This window comes from Harpia harpyja, chromosome 25 (assembly GCF_026419915.1).
Source record: "Harpia harpyja isolate bHarHar1 chromosome 25, bHarHar1 primary haplotype, whole genome shotgun sequence".
NCBI lineage: Eukaryota > Metazoa > Chordata > Aves > Accipitriformes > Accipitridae > Harpia > Harpia harpyja.
The window spans coordinates 288,827-311,162 of record NC_068964.1 but is presented as its reverse complement, the minus strand read 5'-3'; the positions used below and the strand labels follow the sequence as shown (position 1 = coordinate 311,162).

The 22,336-nt window shown below is 60.4% G+C and overlaps 2 protein-coding genes across 2 annotated transcripts in view; both read right to left on the bottom strand.

The window, feature by feature from the left end:
* LOC128135826 (uncharacterized) overlaps positions 1-22,336 on the bottom strand; it is a 161,132-nt gene that overhangs the window by 110,145 nt on the left and 28,651 nt on the right.
* On the bottom strand, positions 247-19,706 carry GABBR1 (gamma-aminobutyric acid type B receptor subunit 1). The gene is given in 24 exon segments (XM_052774956.1): positions 247-1,560; positions 1,775-1,918; positions 2,151-2,279; positions 2,373-2,500; positions 2,723-2,816; positions 3,055-3,162; positions 3,236-3,352; positions 3,606-3,738; positions 4,108-4,258; positions 4,373-4,450; positions 5,892-5,955; positions 6,202-6,444; positions 6,535-6,663; positions 6,666-6,728; positions 7,166-7,231; positions 7,551-7,652; positions 7,952-8,122; positions 9,338-9,472; positions 11,278-11,438; positions 12,708-12,725; positions 13,419-13,607; positions 15,389-15,592; positions 15,687-15,762; positions 19,675-19,706. Coding segments are annotated over 23 exon segments (2,955 nt in total). The 5' UTR covers positions 19,675-19,706; the 3' UTR covers positions 247-1,308.

Here is a 22,336-nt window from a genome sequence, read left to right as displayed (position 1 = left end):
GCAGCCAGGGTGGTTGTACCTGGTGCTGGACAGCCTGGATCCAGGATCAATCAGATCCACGAACAACCAGGTCCTTTCCTTGGGCTCGCTGTCACTCCAAAACCACCGAACTGCCGTAGGACGCCTGTGAGCTGGCCACAGCTCTCTGGCTGTACTGAGGTACCCCTGGTCTGGGGAGGGACGCAACCCCGGCGGTTGGGGTACGGTGTAGGTCCCCTTTCATGGTTAAACACCACAACAGACACGTGAGAAGAAGCAGGGTCCGGTTGTCCACTAAAGTGCGACTGTACATATGAGAAACCAGACCCCGGATACAACAGTCTGCGCGTACAGGACCCGACCTAACGCTGCGCTCAAACATACAGCCCCAGCCACAGACTCTCCGACTGTGCTCACGCCTCACGGCAGCTGGTTGTGAGCTACAGTCAGAAGATACAGCATAAAAAATGAATCCGTTTGTACCAACAACTGATCTCAAACCAGCCATTGGCTACAGCCGGACCGTGCGTTACAGTAACCGATCCCAATGTGCAATACAATTTGATTGTACGTACAAGTTGTGCACTACAGTCTGACTAGACTTAACTAGATGCAGTTGTACACTACAGCCTGACATTAAACTACAGGAATTGCCGCTTGCGATACAACCGCCTGCATCCCTGGGCCTGCTCCTGTGTCCCCACATCGCCTGTATCGACACTGGGCTACAATAACACTGTTACAGGGGGGGTTAACAGGGCGGTTGTTTGCTACACCGGGAGCCGAGCTCCGGTTGTGCGCAACAGCGCGGGGGGTTGGAGGGGTGTCGTGGAGGTGTAGCAGGGACAGGTTGGAGTAGGACAAGTCAGCGGGACTGTCCGACTGTGCTATGGCTGGAGTGGAGAGGGAGGTGGGACGGCTGTAGGGGAGGTGGGACGGCTGTATGGGAGGTGGGATGACTGTAGGGGAGATGGGACAGCTGTAGGGGAGTTTGGGGGGGGGGGCTTTCGATGTTGTTAAGTCAGCCTTCATGCACTTTGCTCCCTCCCCCTTAATTAAGAACCACCCTTCTCCCCCCCACCCCATAGTTTTCTGACTGACAACAGTCGGAGGGCGGGTGACACCCAGAGCCCTGGGTGGGGGGGGGGACCCGGCCAGAGCCGTGGTCCCCCAGGTTAAGACAAAGAGATACATTTAAAAAAAAAAATCAATAATAAGGCAGAGGCTCTGCCCTCCCTGCCTAGCCCCACCCACTGACCCCACCCCACTTAGCTCCACCCCTCGGCAAATAGCACCGCCCCTCTGCTCTAGCCCTGACACCCGTGGGAGTCACTTGTAGAGGAGATGGACGCGGCTACCGTCACAGTTGCCCCGGCCGAGCTTGTCGGCTTGCTCCGAGACCAGGCAGCGGACCAGGGGGAGGTTGGGCTGGTAGAAGGGGGCCGGGGGGGCCGGGGCGGCGCTCAACCCCGGAGAGAAATGGTTGTCAGCCTCACGGGAAGGGTTGGACGACCGTCGGCGGGACCGGAGCTGCTGGCGGTCCTGGAGCTGCTGGCGGAGCTCCGATACACGTTCCTCTTTCTGCCGGGTGACAAATTTGGGGGGGGCGCGGTGTCAGATACCACCTCACTGACCCTTATCAGTGTTGGGACCCCTGTCCCATGTCACCCCTGTTGCAGCCCCAAAGCTGATCTACCCCTCTTGGCATGGGTAGCAACCCCTCGAAGCTACAAACCCACCTCTATGGGGTGCCCACCCCCGAACCGCATTTAGGGGTTTCCCCCCACCCACCCACCTCGGCGATGATTTTCTCCAGCTCCCGGTTCTCCTTCTCCAACAGTCGGGATTTTTCCTCCTCGTTGTTGTTGGTGGATGAGCCCGTCTTCATGGTGTCCTGCTGCTCCGACTGCCACTCGCCTCGGGTGATGAGGCGTCGCATCTGCAATGGTCCCCAGTTGTCAAAGTTGTCCCCCTCCTCGAGGCAACACCCCCACCCGGTTGTCCCACGTCCCCTGCCGACTGTCATCGCCAATTCCGTGACCCTACTGGGGAAGAAACCTCCACGTCTGCAGAAGCAACACCTTGACCCTGCAAGGGAGGCTGTAGGACGACTGTTCCTCCCCTCCCCAGAAGAAACACCCGCACCCCACTATTGCTTTCCCCACCAGCACCTTGGGGACGAAGAGGACAACCAAGGTGATGTAGGAGGAGAAGACGACAGCCAACGAGGCGAAGGCGAAGGCCGCGTCCTGTTGGCTGCTGAGGATCATGGTGACGGGTGCCGTGATGAGGCAGAGGACCTGTGGGGAGGAAGGGGATGTTTTTGGGAGTCACTGTATGGGATGTGGGGTGAAGATGGGGGGGGACGGGACGGGACAGCCACCCCGGCTTACCGCCACGTTGTAGATGGCCATGCCCACCGCTCGGTGGTCATTGATCTTCTCCGTGGACACGCTCTTAGTCTCGTACGCCAGGAAGATGCCCAGCAGCAGCAGCAACCCCTTGAAGCCATAAAATATCCCTGGGCGGGGGGGGAACCATGGGTGGTCAAACAGGGACCCCCCACCTGGCCCCCATGGGTGCCTGGGTCTCCCCTTGGCTCTCTACAATGCGCCGTGTCCCCAGCCCTGCTCGTACCCCCAACCTTGCCTGTCCCCCCCCAGTCCTGCCTGTATGTCCCCAGTCCTGCCCACACCCTCAGCCCTGCCCGTTTCCCACCCCCCCAAGCCCCCCCCATGCCCACCGAGCCACGTGTTCATCTTGGTGGAGCTGCAATGCTCCAGCTGGGGCAGGATGGAGACGTCCGTGTCCGTCTTGGGCTCCTCCTTGGTGAACTCCTGGGGGTGACGGGGTGGGAGATGGGGTGTGAGGGTATATGGGGGGGGGGAGCCTTTGCTGTGGGCTCCCCCCAGCAGCACCCCAATGCCATGAGCAGCCCCCTGACATGGTAACACCCCCCTCAACACCGTGAGCATCCCCCCAGCAGCACCCAAACACCATGAGTATCCCCTTAGCACCACAAGCATCCCCCCAACATTGCGAACAGCCCACCCCTGCCGGGAGAAGTGCCCCCACCTCGATGGTGCGGTGCAGGGGGTCCACGATTTGCCAAATGATCAGCGTGACCACGTCCAGCCCCACAAGCAGCCCCACGGTGGCATACAGCTTCCAAGGCTCCAGGGTCTGGGTGTGGGGACAAAACAGTGTCACCGAGACCCCCATGTACCCCCCCCCCCCCCACTGGGTCACCCCTCACCTTCCTCTTCTCCTTCTTCTCCTCCTTCTTGGTGAAGACAGTGTGGACCCACCAGATCTTGGTGAACATGCTGCCATACGCCAGGCTGAACCCCAGCCCGAGGAGCCACAGCCGGGCCTGAGGAGGGTACGTGGGTTGGGAAAAGATGGTTGTACCTCCCCGTCCAGCTGTACCCACCTCCGCTGCACCCCCGTGGAGTGTAACCCCCCACCATAGACCTCCCTTGACCCACTCCTTTGGAAGTCCACAGCTCTACTCCCAACTGTTCCCCTGGCTGTACCTCCAACTGTTCCTCCTCTGGCTGTCCCCATCCTCTGGTTGTCCCCACTCTGCCTGTACCCCCCCCCGCAACAGCCCACCAGCCCCATACCTGACAGACGAAAGGGAAAAGCCCCGGCCCGATGTGGTACCCGTCGAGTCCCAGCGGGAAGACGGCAGCGAGCGCCAGCGTGCAGCCCACAGCCGTCATGTTGTTCAGGTACGGCTGTGAGTTCTGGATGTACCTGGGAGGGGGTTGTTGAGGAGATGGTGTGTCACCCGGCCACGGGTCATACACGTGGTGTATGACGTTCAGCTAACCCAACGGGACGCGAGAAATGAGGACGTGAAGTGAGATAACAGGAAACCACGTGCTACAGCCAGACCCTTGATAGCACCCGTAGCTCCTACGCAGTGAGACGGGCAACTGGGATATCTATTAACAACAACGTTTTGTCACTGTCATCTTGTGTAGGAGGACATGGGAGCGTATAATCTTTTTTTCCCCTCTGGGTGTTGCTAACCACATGCTGCTGAGATTTCTTTTGGCAGCTATGGAAAAGGAAAGGTGCAATATTTCCCCAAATACCAGGAAAACGGGGGGGATCACTGACCGGACGTGCCCATTGTAGATGTTGAAGGCCAGGCAGACGATGGCCAGGAGGATGCCCAATGAGGCCAGCACCGAGACGGAGATGAAGAGCTTCTGGGACAGGAATCGGAAGGTGGTGATGACCTTGGTGTAGTCAGCTGGAGGGGCACCTCCTGCAGAGCCCATGGCACAATTAGGGAGCATGGAGGGGGGGTGTCTTCCCAACCCTTCCCTGTGGCGGGGACACCCACCCCCTGCGCTCACACCCCACACGCGGCGCTGCTCACCAATCCACTTGTCGTTGTTGTACCAGGACAGATTGTCCTTGGTGCTGTCGTAGTAGCCAATCTTCTTGTAGACACCTCCTGCAAGGGCAGCAGAGATGGGTCAGGTTGGAGGGAAGGGGGAGTGACACCCCTCCAGCGTTTGTGCACACCCCCACAGGATCACAGACTGGTTGGGGGTTGGAAGGGACCTCTGGGCGTCATCTAGTCCAACCCCCTGCTCAAGTAGGACCACCCAGAGCCCGTTGTCCATGACCACGTCCGTGTAGCGCTTGGATGTCTCCAAGGGTGGACACTCCACCACCAATCTGGGCAACTTCTGCCAGTTCTTGGTCACCTGCACCATGAAAAAGTGGGTCCTGATGTTCAGCTGGAGCCTCCTGTGCTCCAGTCCTTCATCATCTTCATGGCCCTTTGCTGGATGCTCTCCAGTAGCTCTTTTGTACTGGGGAGCCCAGTACTGGCCCATCTCTCCAGGGGTGACCTCACCAGTGCTGAGCAGAGGGGAAAGATCACCTCCTCGACCAGCTCCACCACTCCTCCTGATGCAGCCCAGGACACCGTTGGCCACCAAGGCCGTGTCGCTGACTCGTGGTTAACTTGGTGTCCACCAGGACCCCCAGGGCCGCCTCTGCAAAGCTGGTTGACCCCCAGCCTGTCCTAGTGCCCGGAGTTGGTCCTGGAGCACTTCCCCTTGTTGAATCTCATGAGGTTCCTCCCAGTCCATCAAGGTCCTTCTGGATGACAGCACGACCCTCTGGCATCTCAGCCTCTCCCCCCAGTTTGGTGTCATCAACAAACTGGCTGAAGGTACTCCCTGCCCCATCATCCAGATCATTGATGAAGATGTTGAACAGGAGCGGACCCAGTATTGACCCCTGGGGTGCACTGGCCTCCAACTGGACTTTCTGCTGCTGATCCCCACCCCCTGGACCTGGCTGTTTAGCCAGTTTTCAGTCCACCCCGCTGTCTGCTCATCCAGCCCAGACTTCATCAGCTTCTCTATGAGGATGTTCTGGGACACTGTGGAAAGCCTTCCTGAAACCAAGGTAGACAACGTCCACTGCTCTCCCCTCATCTACCAAGCCAGCAGAAGGTGGTCAAGCTGGTCAAGCGTGACTTCTCCTTGATGAATCCATGCTGACTGCTCTTGATGACTCTTGTCCCAAGCTCCTTGCTTGTCCCCCAAACCTCCTCCACCTCTGCACCTCCTTCCGCCACATGCAAGAGCAGTTGTGTATTGGTGAGGACACATGTCCTGTTGGACACGTGGCCAAAAGGGTGTGGAGAAGGGGGTTGTCCCATGTGCGTTGCCACCCCTTGAGAGGTTGTGCAGTGGTAGGACTTGTTGCGGCGTGCGTCTTGGGGTGGTTGTGTGGTGCTGTTGTGCAGACAACGTGGCCGCAACGCCAAGCTGCGGCTGTTGTGCGTGAAGGGGTGTTGAGGGATGCTCGGTGGTGGTCACCACGTGCAATACGGTGACAGTGCCACCCTGACGTGGCTGCTGCCTGTGCTCACTCACCTTGCAGCTGCTCAATGAGCGTCCAGGCCATGCGGGAGCCACTGGCGTCAAAGACAACGTGTCCCTGTGGGGTGGGATGGAGATGGGTGTCGGGGGACCTGTCAGGTGGCAGGACCACGTCCCCAGAGGGGTGTTGGGAGAACGTTTTCTCTGGGAGTTTTGGGGCAGCTCACGGGGACATCCTTGACAGATGCCTTCAAGGCACCTCCACCACCACCTTGAAGGTGGAGGGGCTGGGGACATGGGAGACCTTATTGAGGAGAAGACGACACACCGGGGACTGGCAGGGGCTCAGGTGTGGGCAACGCACCGAGACGCCCTCGAAGGCGGAGGAGTTGAGGGCCCGGTAGATCTCATCGGTGATGTTCTTGTTGTTGTAGTTGAAGTCCTCCAGGCGCAACCCCTTCTTGACCAGCTCTGCCGAGGTCTTGTTGAGGGCCAGGGCCAGCGCCCAGATGGCATCGTAGGCCAGCGGTGCCTCCTGAAAGCCACCTGTCTCCTCGGGGTTCTTGCCCAGCCTCTTCTGCAGCTTCTCGATGAACTCCTGGGACGTCTGGGATGGGAAAAAAGACAGCGGTGATGTGATGGGTGGGATGGAGTGGACCCCCTGGGAGTGCCATGTGTCCCCTCATCCTCCCCGTACCATGTTGGAGATGCTGCGGGTGTTCTCAGGGTTGAGCATGACGATCTCGGTGGTTACGTGACCTTCCACGGCCTCGGCCATCTCCGCCTCGGTGCAGTTGATGGCCGGATCCTTGATGCGGAACCAGTTGTGTCGGCGTACCAGCCAATGAGGAACCAGACGTACTTCTTGCCATATAGCTTCTCCTTGTAGACCTGTGTGGGCCAAGGAGCAGTGGCCTTACCCTTGATCCCATCCTTCCCTCTATCACTCTTCACCCCATGCCTCTGCTCAACCTTCCCACCATCCCACCTGCCCATATCTTGTCCATCCACTCTTCACTTTGTGCCTCCACTTAACCATTTCCCTTCCCACCATCCCACCTGCCTGCCCATCCACCCATCCATCAGTCCTACCACACTCACACCCACCCACACTTCCACCCATCCATCCCAACATCTTTCTGCCCACTGACCCACACGTCCCACCACCCTTCGCTCCATCCCACCATCCATCTCCCCACTCTCCCGACTGCCCCACCTCCACCTGATGTCCACCCACCCTCCTCTACTGCACGGCACCCATGGTCCCATCCTCCCACATGCCCCCCACGGTGCCCACCCACGCCACATCCCCCCTTTCCCCTCCTCACCTCGCAGAAGACCTTACGCGCCTCCGTCTCGTAGAAGAGCCCCACAATGATACGGGCGTCCTGGCGCTGCGGGGAGACAAGTCACCCTGGGGTGGGACTTCTGCTCCTAGAGGGTCAAATCCACCCAGCCTCATTTGCATAACTTTGCATAGGGGTGCTGAGGAGGACCAGAACCTTGGCATTGGCACAGCCAGGTCATGGGCATTGCTACCCATCTCCCGGCTGGAGGAGATGCATCGTTGACCTGGATGCTTGGCCATCTTGGGGTGTCTCTGCTCCCTTTGGGGTGCAAGACATGGCTCCATCTGCACCCCGACGGTTGTGGGTGCCGTGGGGGCAGGACTCGGTGGGGACGAGGACCTGGGCACGGGCGAGGGGGACTCACCTTGAGGTTGCGCACGGGCGCGGCGGGGTCGGAGAAGAAGCTCTGGCGGAAGGTGATCTCCAAACCGGCTTCCTTCACCCGCTGGTCCAGGTCATCGAGGGTCTGGTGGCGGGCGGGCAGGAGGGGTGGGGAGCAGGCAGGAGGGGCAGGCAGGGAGGGGGGGCGGGGGGGAAAGAGAGTGCAGAGTGAGTCCGGGGTGGGTGGCGGGGTTGGGGGGCACCAAGCAGGGGTTGGGAGGTGGGTTGCTTGCCGGGGGTCAGCGTTATGCACCGTAGGAGGGGATTGAGCACGGACCTGGATGTCACCGGCTCCAGGAGGGGGGCTGAGAGGTTGCGGGGCAGAGTTTTGGGGGGAGGCGGCAGCAGGCAGAGGTGGGGGTGGGAGGTTGCCGGCGTGCGTACCGAGGTGAAGACCTCCGTGGTCTGCTGGATGGTGGCGATCTTGGTCCAGCCCCACTTCTTGAAGAGCTGGACGCGGGTGGGGTTGTGCAGGGTGGCCGAGGGGTGGGTGCGGAAGAAGGTGGGGAAGCGCTGGCGGTTGGAGAGGGCGGGGGAGCTGGAGCCGTAGGAAAGCTGTAAGGTTTGGGGGGGGGGGGGTCAGCTCCCAACAGTCGTCGTCCCCCCCCCGACACCGCTACAGCTGCCCATAGCCCATCGTCAACCGCTCAAGTGGACCGCGGGCGGCTGTACGGGTGCTGATGGCAGGAATCACAGCCAGTGTGGGTACAACCGGGGACCACCGGCAACGGCCGAGCACGTAGCTACAGCCGGACGCGCCGCGACGTCAGTGTGCGTCAAAACACCCGTATGCCCGGCAACAACCGTGTAGGCACAGCTACAGATGTAGCAACAGCCACAGAGGTAGGAACAACGTGAGAGCAACAACCACGCATGTAGGAAGAACCTGAGAGCAACAACCGCACAGGTAGCAACAACCTGAAAGGAACAGCTACACGGGTAGCAACAACTGCAGATGTAGCAGCAACCTGGAAGCACAACCACACACGTAGCAACAACTGCACATGTAGCAACAACTTGAACACAACAGTCGCACGAGTAGCAACAATCTGAAAGCAACCACCGCACACGTAGCAACAGTCGCACATGTAGCAGCAACCTGAAAGCAACAGCCGCACATGGAGCAACAACTGCACAGGCAGCAACAACCACACACGTAGCAACAACCTGAAAGCAACAGCCGCCCACGGAGCAACAACCTGAGAGCAACAGCCGCCCACGGAGCAACAACCTGAGAGCAACAGCGGCAAACAGCAACAACCGCACAGGTAGCAACAACCAGACATGTAGCAACAACCTGAAAGCAACAGTCACACACGTAGCAGCCATTGCCCACGCAGCAACACCCGTATTTGCCCATAGCCATGGCAGGACACAGCCGCACCAGCAGCAGCAGCCACACCCCCAGCAACAACCGTAGCTACAGCCGTCCGTTCCCCACCGCCCCCACCGTTTCCCCGCACACCCCCGCCGCTTCCAGGCACACGCCACCCCACCACAACCCCCCCCCCAACCCCCACGCGGACACCGAGACCCAAACCCAACGCCAACACCCCATCCCGGTCCACCCCAACAGGCGACAGCTCTCCCAGTACAGCTGTGCCACCTCCATCCCCGCCTTGGTTCTCCACCCAACCCACCATGCCCAAGCAGGATCTGAACAGCAGGCACGGGTGAGGGGGGGGTCCCTCAGCTCCCGTCCCGTCCCCCTCCCCGCAGGACCCCCGTGGCCTTGGGGACATCCCCGGGGACGAGGAGGTGGTTCCTCACCACGATGAGGTTCCACATCCGGGCGGCCTCGGCCACCAGCGTGGAGACGCTGCTACAACCGGGCATGAGGATGATCTTGATGGGGTCGTTGTAGAGAAGCTCGTAGAGGTACTTGGTGGCCTGGCCGGGGTCACACTGCGGGGGGGGGGGACACACACACACACAAGGGGGTTGGGGACAAGGGGAGCGGCTGCTGGGACAACCGCCCTGCCCCCAGCCCACCTTCTCCCAGTATAACCCACTGGTTGCCCCCCAGCTCCATCCCGAAGACCCTTCAAGGGGGACCCAGGCGTCCGGGCATCCATGGTTTGATCCATCAGCTTAGAGCACCCAGGCGTCCGGGAAATGGGGGGGGGGGGGATGCCTGCCCCTGCCCCCCCTTGCCATGCCCTGTTCTTTCTTGGGGGGGTCTATGAATAATTCAGGGCACGAATGGTCCGGAAAAGGAGCCAGGCACCGTTGCCATGACAACCCAGTGGCAGACCCAGCAGCATCCATTGCCGTGGCAACCAGGCAGTACCAGTAAAATGGGGGGGGATGGAGGAGGGGGGTTTTTTTTGGGGGGGGGCAGTGGAGGAATGGGACAGAATGGGGGGGGATGCAGGACAGAGAGGGGTACGGGAGCGGCGCTTGTTGGGGTACGGGACAGGCAGTTGGGGGGGGATTTGGGGGGGGCATGAGGTGGGGGGGTGGGTGGATGGGGGGGGTGATGGGTTGGGGGGGGCAGAGGCTGAAGGGAGGAAGAGGACGGAGGGGCACGGGACAGACGGAGGTGGGAGGGTGCAGGGCCAGGAGGAGGGGGACAGGATGGATGGGGGGGGGGGGCAAGGTTGGGGTCAAGGTCCCCCCCACCCACATACCGAGGCCGGGCACCTGGGTCCGCTCCCTGCCTGCCCCCCAAGAGCCCCTGCCTCTGCACAGCCCCCCCCCCGCCTGCCCCTGCCTTCACCTTGAGCTGCCCGTGCTGCCTCTGCCCTCCTCATCCTCCCCACACCCCCTGCCCTGGCCCCATAACCACCCCTATGCGGTGTCCCCCCCCCAGCACCCCCTAGCCTACCCCAGTGCCCCCCCCAGCCCCTCCCAACCCCCCCATCTCCCTCTGCCCCCCAACATCCCCCCCCAGATGCACTCTGCACCCCAACCCAGACCTGTACCCCCCCCCAAACATGCCCTCTGCGCCCCACAGCCCCCAAACCCTCAGCACCCCCCCAGGCTCTGCGTCAGCACCCCCCCCCCCCAGCACATCCCCTGCCCCCCACCGGTGCCCTATATACCCACAATGCCTCCTGGCCTCTGCCTGGACCCCCCTGCCCTATATATTTATGTCGCCCCCCCCTCCTTGCCTTAACCCTTCTGCCCCTGCCCTATATACCTGCCCCCATCCTTGCCACCCTGCCCCATACATCTGCCCCATCCCTGCCACCCCCCCGTGCCCCTGCCCTATATCCCTGCCCCATCCCCCCCACTTCTCACCACCCCCTGCCCCATCCCACCACCCATCATCACCCTCCTGCCCCATCCCACCACCTCTCGGGTGTCCCCCCCCACCCCATCCCCAGCACCCCTTGGGTGTCCCCCCCCACCCCATCCCCAGCACCACTTGGGTGTCCCCCCTGCCCCATCGCCATCCCCACCACCCATCACCGTCCCCCCTGCCCCATCCCCACCACCCATTACCATCCCTACCACCCCTTGGTATCTTCCTACCCCACCCCCACCCATCCCCACCCTTTTTTTGGTGTCCCCCTACCCCATCCATGTCACCCCCTCCCCATCTCCCCACCCCCCCACCACTTGGTGTCCCCCTGCCCCATCCCCATCGCTCATCACCACCCCCCTCTGCCCCATCCCACCACCCATCCCCACCATCATCATCCTCTCCACCACCATCCCCATCTCCACACCCCCACCCACCCCCTCCCCAAATCCCCTCTTCTCACTTTACTATCGTGATGGATGAGCCGCAACTCATAATCGGGCAAGATGTCCCTCCGACTGTTGATGTCCTCCAAGGCCATTCGGACGGCGGGGAGGCAGGCCTGGCCCCCCGGCCACCCCCCGCTCATGGGGAAGAGCGCCCCGACGTGTACCGCCTTCTTGCCTGTACCCACCGACGGGCGCGACACCAGCGAGACGCTGAGCACCACCAAAAGCCAACGAGGTGGCTTGGGTGACACCAAGGGACCCGCCATTCCCGGGGTCAAGACGTATGGATAGCGGGGATTCGGTTGGCCATGGCGTAAGAGGGATTTGGTGGCGGCGGTAGGGGAGGGGGGGGTGGTTGATGTCACCGGGCTCCGGAGGTGAGGTTGGAATGGTAATGAGGTGGGGAGGGGAAATGGGGAGTCGTGGGGAGGAGGGATGGGGAGGGAAATAGAGGGATGGAGAGCGGAGAGGTGGAGGGATGGAGATGGGAAAATAAGAGGGACGAGGATGGAAAATAGCGGGATGGGGAGGGGAAAATAGCGGGGTGGGGAGGGGAAAATAGCGGGATGGGGAGAGGAAAGATGGAGGGATGGGGATGGAAAATAAGAAAATAACAGGACAGGCAGCGGAAAATAAGAGGGATGGAGATGGGAAAATAAGAGGGATGGGGTTGGAAAATAGAGGGATGGAAAATAACGGGATGGGAGAGGAAAAGAAGAGGGATGGGGAGCGGAGAGGTGGAGGGATGGGGATGGAAAATAAGAGGGATGGGGACGGGGAAAAAAATAGAGGGATGGGGAGCGGAAAGATGGAGATCGGAGAAGAGGGAGGGCTGGGGAGCGGAAAACACGGCGGGATGGAGAGCGGAGAAGACGGAGGGATTTGGGGCGGAGAATACGGAGGGATGGAGATGGGAAAAGACGGGGGGATGGGGGTTGGAAAATAGGGGGATGGGGATGGGAAATAGAGGGATGGGGAGCGGAAAATAAAGGGATGGGGAGGAAGGGATTGAGAGCGAGGGCTGGAGCTCAGCGCTGGGGGGGGCTGGCAGGAGGGGAGGAAGGCAAGGGAGGGAGGGATGCGGGAGAAGGGGGGGGACACATGCGGTGGGAGGGAGGGAGGGTGATGGGGAGGGCTGGGGGGGGTGGAGGGAGGAAGGCTGGGAGGAGGAGGAGGAGGAGGGGGGAGGGAGAGGGGAGGGAGCGAGGAAGGCTGGGAGGAAGAGGAGGAGGAGGAGGAGGAGGGGCGATGGGGGGGTGGAGGAAGAGGGCTTCAGCGCCATGAAGCTATGTGGGGCTGGATGAGGGGGTCCCGGGGGGGGTGTGTGTGTGCCCACCCCCCAGGGCAGAACTGGGGGGACCCGGGGTGCCCCCACGGCCCCACACCCAGCTGGGGGCAGGGGGGGATACGAACGGACATGGGGGGGACACGGGGACGTACTCACCTGAGATAGGGCGACGCACTGCGGGGGGGAAACTGAGTCACACAGAGGACCCCCCCCGCTCCATCATGGGGGCTGGCACTCAGACACCCCCAACTCCAGGGACTCCCATGGGGGCCTGAAATCCCACCCCAGGGACCCCCCAACCCCAGGGACCCCCCCCATAGGGACCTGAACCCCCACCCCAGGGACCCCTCAATCCCAGAGACACTCCAGGGAGACCTGAATCCCCACCCCAGGGACCCCCCAACGCCAGAGACACCCCATGAGGACTTGATCCCCCACCCCAGGGACCCCCCCAACCCCACAGACACCCCATAGGGACCTGAACCCCCATTCCAGGGACCCCCCCACCCAAGGAACCCCCCAACCCCAGAGATACCCCATGGACACCTGAAACCCCACCCCAGACACCCCCAAATCCCAGAGACACCCCACAGACACCTGAACAGGACCCCCCTAACCCCACAGACACCCCATGAAAACCCACCACCCCCACCCCAGACACCCCCCAACCCCACAGACACCCCATGGGGTCCTGAACCTCCACCCCAGGGACCCCCCAACCCCAGAGACACCCCATGGGAACCTGAAGATGAACCCCCCAACCCTACCGACACCCCATGAAAACCCAACCCCTCCACCCCAGACACCCCTCCGACCCCACAGACCCCCCCATCCGCCCCCCTCCCACCCCTCGGGGACCCCACTCACGCTCGCAGATGGGTTTGGGGGTGCTCCAACGCCCCAACTTGGTGCAGTTACTGCGGGCGCTGCCTACCAGGCGGAACCCGGGATTGCAGCTGTACTCGGTCCACGTCCCCTCCACCGGCACCCGTTCCATCGCCCGCGCCACCGCTTGCCCGTTCTCCAGGCTCAGGTGCATTTTGGGGCAGGTCCTCACTGGTTAGGGGGTGCAAAGGGTGGGGGGGTGTCAACTCCGTACCCTTCCCAGGGTAAGCCCTACCAATGCAGCGGGTGCTGGTTGGGACCTCTGGGGATGGTAAAGGTGATGATGATGGCGATGGTCACGGTGATGGTAATGGGGATGATGATGGTGATGGTAATGGGGATGATGATGGTGACGGTCACGGTGATGGTAATGGGGATGATGATGGTGATGGTAAAGGTGATGATGATGGCGATGGTCACGGTGATGGTGATGGTCACGGTGATGGTAATGGGGATGATGATGGTGATGGTCACGGTGATGGTAATGGGGAAGATGATGGTGATGGTAAAGGTGATGATGATGGCGATGGTCATGGTGATGGTAATGGTGATGGTCACGGTGATGGTAATGGTGATGATGATGGTGATGGTAATGGGGATGATGATGGTGATGGTCACGGTGATGGTAATGGGGATGATGATGGTGATGGTAATGGGGATGATGATGGTGATGGTCACGGTGATGGTAATGGGGATGATGATGGTGATGGTAATGGTGATGATGATGGTGATGGTAATGGGGATGATGATGGTGATGGTAATGGTGATGTAATGGGGATGATGATGGCGATGGTCACGGTGATGGTAATGGGGATGATGATGGTGATGGTAATGGGGATGATGATGGTGATGGTCACGGTGATGGTAATGGGGATGATGATGGTGATGGTAATGGTGATGATGATGGTGATGGTCACGGTGATGGTAATGGGGAAGATGATGGTGATGGTAATGGTGATGATGATGGTGATGGTCACGGTGATGGTAATGGGGAAGATGATGGTGATGGTAAAGGTGATGATGATGGCAATGGTCATGGTGATGGTAATGGTGATGGTCACGGTGATGGTAATGGTGATGATGATGGTGATGGTCACAGTGATGGTAATGGGGATGATGATGGTGATGGTGATGGTCACGGTGATGGTAATGGGGATGGGGATGCTGATGGTGATGGTATGTCGATGCTAATGGTGATGGTGATGGTAACAGTCATAGTGAAGGTCACAGTAACGGTGGTGGAGATGCTGATGGTGACAGTCATGGTAACAGTGATGGGGATCGGTGATGCTAATGGTGATCACGGTGGTAACAGTAACAGTGATGGTAACTGGTGATGGTGATGCTAACAGTGATCATGATGATGGGGATGGTGGTGGTGATGGGGATTGTATATTGATGCTAAAGGTGATGGTCATGGTAATGGTCATGGTGGAGGGCGTGGTAACAGTGATGGAGATGCTGATGGTGATGGGGATTGGTGATGCTAATGGTGATAACGATGCTAACGGTGACGGTAACTGGTTATGGTGATGCTAACAGTGATCATGATGGTGATGGTGAAGATGATGGAGATGGTGATGGTGTGTCAATGCTAACGGTGATGGTCATGGTAATGGTCATGGTGAAGGTCATGGTCACTGTGATGGACATGCTGATGGTGATGGTCACGGTAATGGTGATGGGGATTGGTGATGCTAATGGTGATCACGGTGGTAACGGTGACGTTAACGGTGCCGGTAACTGGTGATGCTAACAGTGACCATGATGGTGATGGTGACGGTGAAGATGATGGGGACGGTGATGGTGACAGAGATGGTGGCGATGGGGATGTTAACAGGGATGGGGATGATGATGGTAACGGTGATGGCAATAGTGACAGTGATGGTGATGAGGATGGTGATCACAACGGTGGGGGTGACGGTGACAGCAGCGGGGACGGTGACACTCACGGCAGCGGCTGGGGTGGCCCATGGCGGTCCAGGTGCCGTCGCGCTGGCACTTGCGCACCTTGGGCCCCACGATCTCGCGGTCGGGCCGGCAGACGTACTCGATCTCGTAGTCGAAGGGGAGGAAGCGAACGCTCTGCACCTCCTCGGGGGTCAGCCCCCGGTAGCGGATCCCCCCGTCCCGCGGCGGGTGGATGATCTGGCAGCCTGGGGATATGGGGGGGTGTCACGCCAGTTGGGGGGGGGGGGGCAGGTGTCACAGGCGTGTCCTCGTGCGCTCGCACGCTCGTGTGTCATGTACCTTCGGTGAGGTTCACGTGGATGGCCGCCCGGTTGGGCTCCACGCTCAGCGCCGACAGCAACAGCAGCAGCAGCATCTATAGGGACGGCGACAGCCCCACACTTATGGGGGGGGGGTGGACAGACATGGGGGGGCCCCCAACTCCTGCCTGCACCAGGCAGCCCCAAACCTCGCCTTACCGGGGCGGAGGGGGGGCAGGATCTGTGCCGGGTGGATCGATGGATGGACACCCTATGGAATATGCTCCCAGCGTGCACATGCCCTGCATCCCCTATAGGGTATATCCCATGTGGCCTACATCCCCTATAGAGTACATCCCCTATAGATTATGCCCCACATGCCCTGAATCCCCTATAGAGCGCATCCCCTATAGATTATGCCCCCACACGCCCTGAATCCCCTATAGAGCGCATCCCCTATAGATTATGCCCCCACACGCCCTGAATCCCCTATAGAGCGCATCCCCTATAGGGTATATCCCGCATGCCCTGCATCCCCTATAGAGTACATCCCCTATAGATTATGCCCCACATGCCCTGAATCCCCTATAGAGTACATCCCCTATAGATTATGCCCCACGTGCCCTGCATCCCCTATAGAGTGCATCCCCTATAGAGTACATCCCTTGTAGACTCTGTCCCACATGCCCTGCAGCCCCTATGTAGAGTACATCTCCTATAGGGTGCGCCCTATCGATTTCATCCCCCCTAGATTACATTCCCCATAGTTTATGCCCCACATCCCCTATAGAGCACACCCCCAGTGCGCGTACATGCACACACATAAACACATCATCCCCTATAGAGCACGGCCCGCTGTGTGCACACACAAGCCCAGTGTCCCCTATAGAGTACCCCCAGGTGGATGCACACACACGTGCTGATCCCCTACAGAATACACCCCCACGTGCGCACACCCAGAACGCAGCCCGCCACCTATATGTACTTATAAGTCCTCTCCTATAGGTGTCCGTGCAATTTACACCCTGCTTGCACACGCACGGTGCAACCTACACCCACCTTACACACGCACAGCGCAACCTACACCCAGCTTGCACGCTCACAACACAACCTACACCTTGATTGCACACGCACGGTGGAACATACACTGTTTGCACATGCATAGTGCAACCTACACCCTGCTTACACACTCAGTGCAATCTACACCCTGCTTGCACACTCACAGTGCAAACTACACCTTGCTTACAAGCTCACGGTGCAGTTACACCCATTTGCACACCCAGGGCACAAACTACAGCCGCTCACACATGTGCTGTGTAAGCTACGCCCCATTTGCACAGACAGTGCAAACTACACCCTGCTTACACAAGCACAGCATGAGCTACACCTGTTTGCACACTCAGGGAGCAAGCTACAGCTGTTCACGTGCGCTGTGCAAGCTACACCCCATAAACACACCCACAGTGCATCCTACACCCTGCTTACACACTCACAGTGCAATCTACACCCCTCTTGCACACTTACAGTGCAATCTACACCTTGCTTACATGCTCACGGTGTAGTTACACCTGTTTGCACACACAGGGTGCAAGCTACAGCCATTCACGCATGTGCTGTGCAAGCTACACCCCGTTTGCACACAGAGAGTGCAAACTACACCCTGCTTACACACTCATAGTGCAATCTACACCCCGCTTGCACACTCACAGTGCAAACTACACCTTCCTTACAGGCTCACGGTGTAGTTACACCCATTTGCACACACAGGGTGCAAGCTACAGCCATTCACGCATGTGCTGTGCAAGCTACACCCCCGTTTGCACACACAGAGGGCAAACTACACCCTGCTTACACAAGTACAGCATGAGCTACACCTGTTTGCACACTCAGGGAGCAAGCTACAGCTGTTCACATGTGCTGTGCAAGCTACAACCCACTAACACACCCACAGTGCAACCTACACCCTGCTTACACACTCACAGTACAACCTACACCCTGCTTGCACACTCCCAGTGCAAACTACACCCTGCTTGCACACTTATAGTGCTAGCTACACCCGTTGGCACACACAAGGTGCAAGTTACAGCCATTCACGTATGTGCTGTGGAAGCTACGCTCTGTTTGCACACTCACAGCACAACCTGCACCCCATTTGTACGCTCACAGCGCAAGATGCACACACTTTGTCCCCTTCTATGCACGCGCAGTGCAACCTACGCCCTGGTTGCACACGCACAGTGCAAACTACACCTTGCTTACAGGCTCATGGGGTAGTTACACCCGTTTGCACACACAGGGTGCAAGTTACAGCCATTCACACACATGCTGTGCAACCTATACCCCATCTACACACCCACAGTGCAACCTACTCCCTGCTTACACGCTCAGAGTGCAAATTACACCCCTCTTACACACACAGTGCAAGATGCACGTGCTGTCCCCTTGTATGCATGCGCAATGCAACCTACACCCTGCTTACACGCTCACAGTGCAATCTACACCCCGCTTACACACGCACAGCATGAGCTACACCCCTTTGCACAACTCGGGGAGTGAGCTACAGCCGTTCGCACATGCATTGTGCAAGCTACACCCCATTTGCACACTCACAGTGCAAACTACACCCCTGTTCGCACACACAGGGAGTGAGCTACAGCCGTCCACACACGCGCCGTGCAAACCGCCCCTTGCTTGCACACGCGCAGTGCAAACTACACCCCGCTGACACACCCGTGCTGCGACCTACACCCGGCTTACACGCGCACAATGCAACCTACACCCGGCTTGCACGCTCACGGTGCAACCTACACCCCCTCTTGAGCACGCACAAGGCAAACTACACCCCGCTTACACACGCACGTCGCGGGGGGACGCGAGTGTGCAAACAGCCGGTACAGCCCCCTCAGCCCCCACCCCCCCCGCCCCGGGCTGTATTCACCCACGTCCCAGATAAATAATTTATATTTATTTTAGAATTGTTTTAAATTTATTTCGAATGTTTAAATTCTTTTCAAAAAAAATTTGTAAAAATTTATTTTCTTTTTATTTTTTTTTTTTGGCCCAAGATTTTTAAAATTTTTAAAAATTAATAAATATTTAATGGGTTGAAGAATTTCCCAGCTGGCGCAGGGTGGGCCCGATCCTGGCCTGGGGGTGGTTGGGGGGGGCAGATGGGATGACAGGGACCCCCCACCCCCAGCTTCTGTCCCCTCCCTGCCCCCCCCCAAGCACAGCCAGGCCTTGGGGTAATTAACCCGGGCACTAATCAGGGCTAATTAGAGGCGCTAAGGCAGTTGCTTGGTTACTGCTGAGCTCGTAGGATGCAGGCGTGGCCCCCCCCGGCCCCCCCCCAGCCCCATATTGGCCTCCCCGGGTGGCACTACTGGGGGGGGGCACCCATGGGACCCCAGGTGGGGGGGGGTGGGGGTGAGGTGCTGGGTGCTCCCCACCCTTGGCAAAGGGGGCCCCCCCCCAGCACCCCAAATTTCCCCTCGCCAAGGATGGGGGGGGGGTCCCAGGATTTGGGGGGGGCGGCCAGGATGAGGGGGGAGGTGTCCCAGTATGGGGGGGGGAATAGGGATCCCAGTTTGGGGGGGGGGGGGAAGTTTGGGGGTGCCAGGGCCCAGGCTGGGGGGGGGGCTGTCAGGGTCTTGGGGGGCGGAATTGGGGGGGAGACAGGGGTCCCAGGATGGGGGGAGCGGGGGGGGGCAGAGGGGTGCCAAGATGGGGGGGGGGCAGGGGTCCCAGGATGGGGGGTCCGAGCATGCCAGCCTGGGGAGGGCTCTGGGGGGGGTGCAGTTTTAAGGGGGGGGCATTATTGGGGTGCAACCCCTGCGTGAAACAAGGGGGGGTGTCAACCCCACCCTGCCCTGGCCACAAAAGGGGGGGGGCAGTGCCCCTCCCTCCCCCCACCCCCACCCCCCCCACCTCTTCCCAACCCCCCCGCTACAGCGTGGCCCACCCCACCCAAAAAAAGGGGGCACCCCCTATTTTTTTGGGGGGGGGGGGGAGTGTTGGTGGTGTCTTACCTTGGCCTGGGCTTGTCCGCGGGGGGGGGGGGCACAGAGGAGGAGCCTGGGGGGGGGGAGCCGAAATTGGGGGGGGGGGGGGGAGGTGAAATGGGATGGGGGGGGTAGCGATGTGGGGGGGGGGGACACGGAGGTGGGGGACACACGGAGCTTGGGGGTGTCACGGAGCTCGGGGGGGGACAGGGAGCTCGGGGGGGGGATCACGGAGCTCGGGGGGGGGGACACGAAGCTCGGGGGGGGGATGACGGAGCTCGGGGGGGGGGGGGGAGGATGAAGATGGAGATGCTCCGGATGGAGGATGGGAAACTCCCGGTGATGGAGGGATGGGAAAAAATCCGGGGGGGGGGCGGGGGGGGGGGGCTCGGATGGACGGACAGCCGAGATGGGGGGGGGCACGGCCGGTCTCAGGAATTGGGGAGGGGGGGGGATGCGGCGCCACGGGGATGGGCGCTGGGGCCGGGCTGCCCACGGGAGGGACCCAGGTGGGTGGGGGAGGGTGCGGGGGGGGGGGAGGGGGAGGGGGAGGGGCCGGCTCCGCCTCGGTGGAGGGGAGGGGGAGGAGTGCGGTCCCGCTGCGGGGGGGGCTGTTGGAGGGAGGGGGGGGGGGTGTGGGGGGGGTGGGTGCCAGTGGGATTTGGGGGGGGGGGTGACACCCGTGCGGTTGTGGGGTGTGTGTGTCCCCCCCCCCAAGGGTGTGTCACACGCGTGTGTCAAGGGGGTCCTTCTCCCCGGGGGGGGGGGCACCCCCCCCTGAGACCCTCAGGGACCCCCCCGAGACCCCCAGCACCCCCAGGGACCCGGAGCTCCTCGCACGCCTTCGCCCCACCCGCCCGCTCGCACCCACACACGCGCCTTGCACACGCGCGGCCTCCCTGCTCCGGCGCCTTGCACACGTGCGATTCCCCCCCCCGGCCTTTACACACGGAGCCACCCACACCCAGGCGCTTGCACCCTCGTGGCCTTGCACGCTTGTGCACACCCACGATGACGCACCCACACACAACTTTACACACACACACACACACGGAGCCACGGACACCCAGGCGCTTGCACCCTCATCGCTTTTCACACTTGTGCACGCTCACCCACACACAACCCCCATGCTTGTGTGCGCACACAGAGCCATGGACACCCAGCCGCTTGCACCCTCGTCGCCTTGCACACTTGTGCACACCCACAACGACGCACCCCCCCCACCCCTTTACGCACACACACACGGAGCCACGGACACCCATGCACTTGCACCCTCATCACCTTTCACACTTGTGCACACCCACCCACACACAACCCCCATGCTTGTGCGCGCACACACACACGGAGCCACGGACACCCATGCAATTGCAACCCTTGTCACCTTGCACGCTCGTGCACACTCACAACAACGCACACCCACCTACACACAACCCCCATGCTTGTGTGCGCACACAGAGCCATGGACACCCAGCCGCTTGCACCCTCGTCGCCTTGCCACACTTGTGCACACCCACAACGACGCACCCCCCCACCCCTTTACGCACACACACACGGAGCCACGGACACCCATCGCACTTGCACCCTCATCACCTTTCACACTTGTGCACACCCACCCACACACAACCCCCATGCTTGTGCGCGCACACACACACGGAGCCACGGACACCCATGCAATTGCACCCTCGTCACCTTGCACGCTCGTGCACACTCACAACAACGCACACCCACCTACACACAACCCCCATGCTTGTGTGCGCACACAGAGCCATGGACACCCAGCCGCTTGCACCCTCGTCGCCTTGCACACTTGTGCACACCCACAACGATGCACCCCCCCACCCCTTTACGCACACACACACGGAGCCACGGACACCCATGCACTTGCACCCTCATCACCTTTCACACTTGTGCACACCCACCCACACACAACCCCCATGCTTGTGCGCACACACACACACACGGAGCCACAGACACCCAGGCACTTGCACCCTCGTCTCCTTGCACGCTCGTGCACACCCACATCGACTCACACCCCCCCACACACAACCCCCATGCTTGTGCGCGCGCACACACACAGAGCCACGGACACCCATGCACTTGCACCCTCGTCACCTTGCACGTTTGTGCACACTCACAACAACGCACACCCACCTACACACAACCCCCATGCTTGTGTGCGCACACAGAGCCACGGACACCCAGCCGCTTGCACCCTCGTTGCCTTGCACACTTGTGCACACCCACGGCGACGCTCACACCCACGCACACACGGAGCCACAGACACCCAGGCACTTGCACCCTCGTCTCCTTGCACGCTCGTGCACACCCACATCGACGCACACCCACCCACACACAACCCTCATGCTTGTGCGCGCACACACGGAGCCACGGACACCGAGGCGCTTGCACCCTCGTCACCTTGCACGCTTGTGCACACTCACAGTGACGCACACACACAACCCCCATGCTTGTGCACGCACACACGGAGCCACGGACACCCAGGCACTCGCACCCCCACCTCCTTGCACACTCGCACACACTCCCCCCAACATACACCCACAGGCAGACCTGCCCACAGGCCCCCCCCCCCATTAACCCCCCCCAATCCTTCGCACAGCACACCACCAATTAATCCCCCCCCCAACCCCTTGCACACGTGCACACACCCGTGCACACCCAATTAATCCTG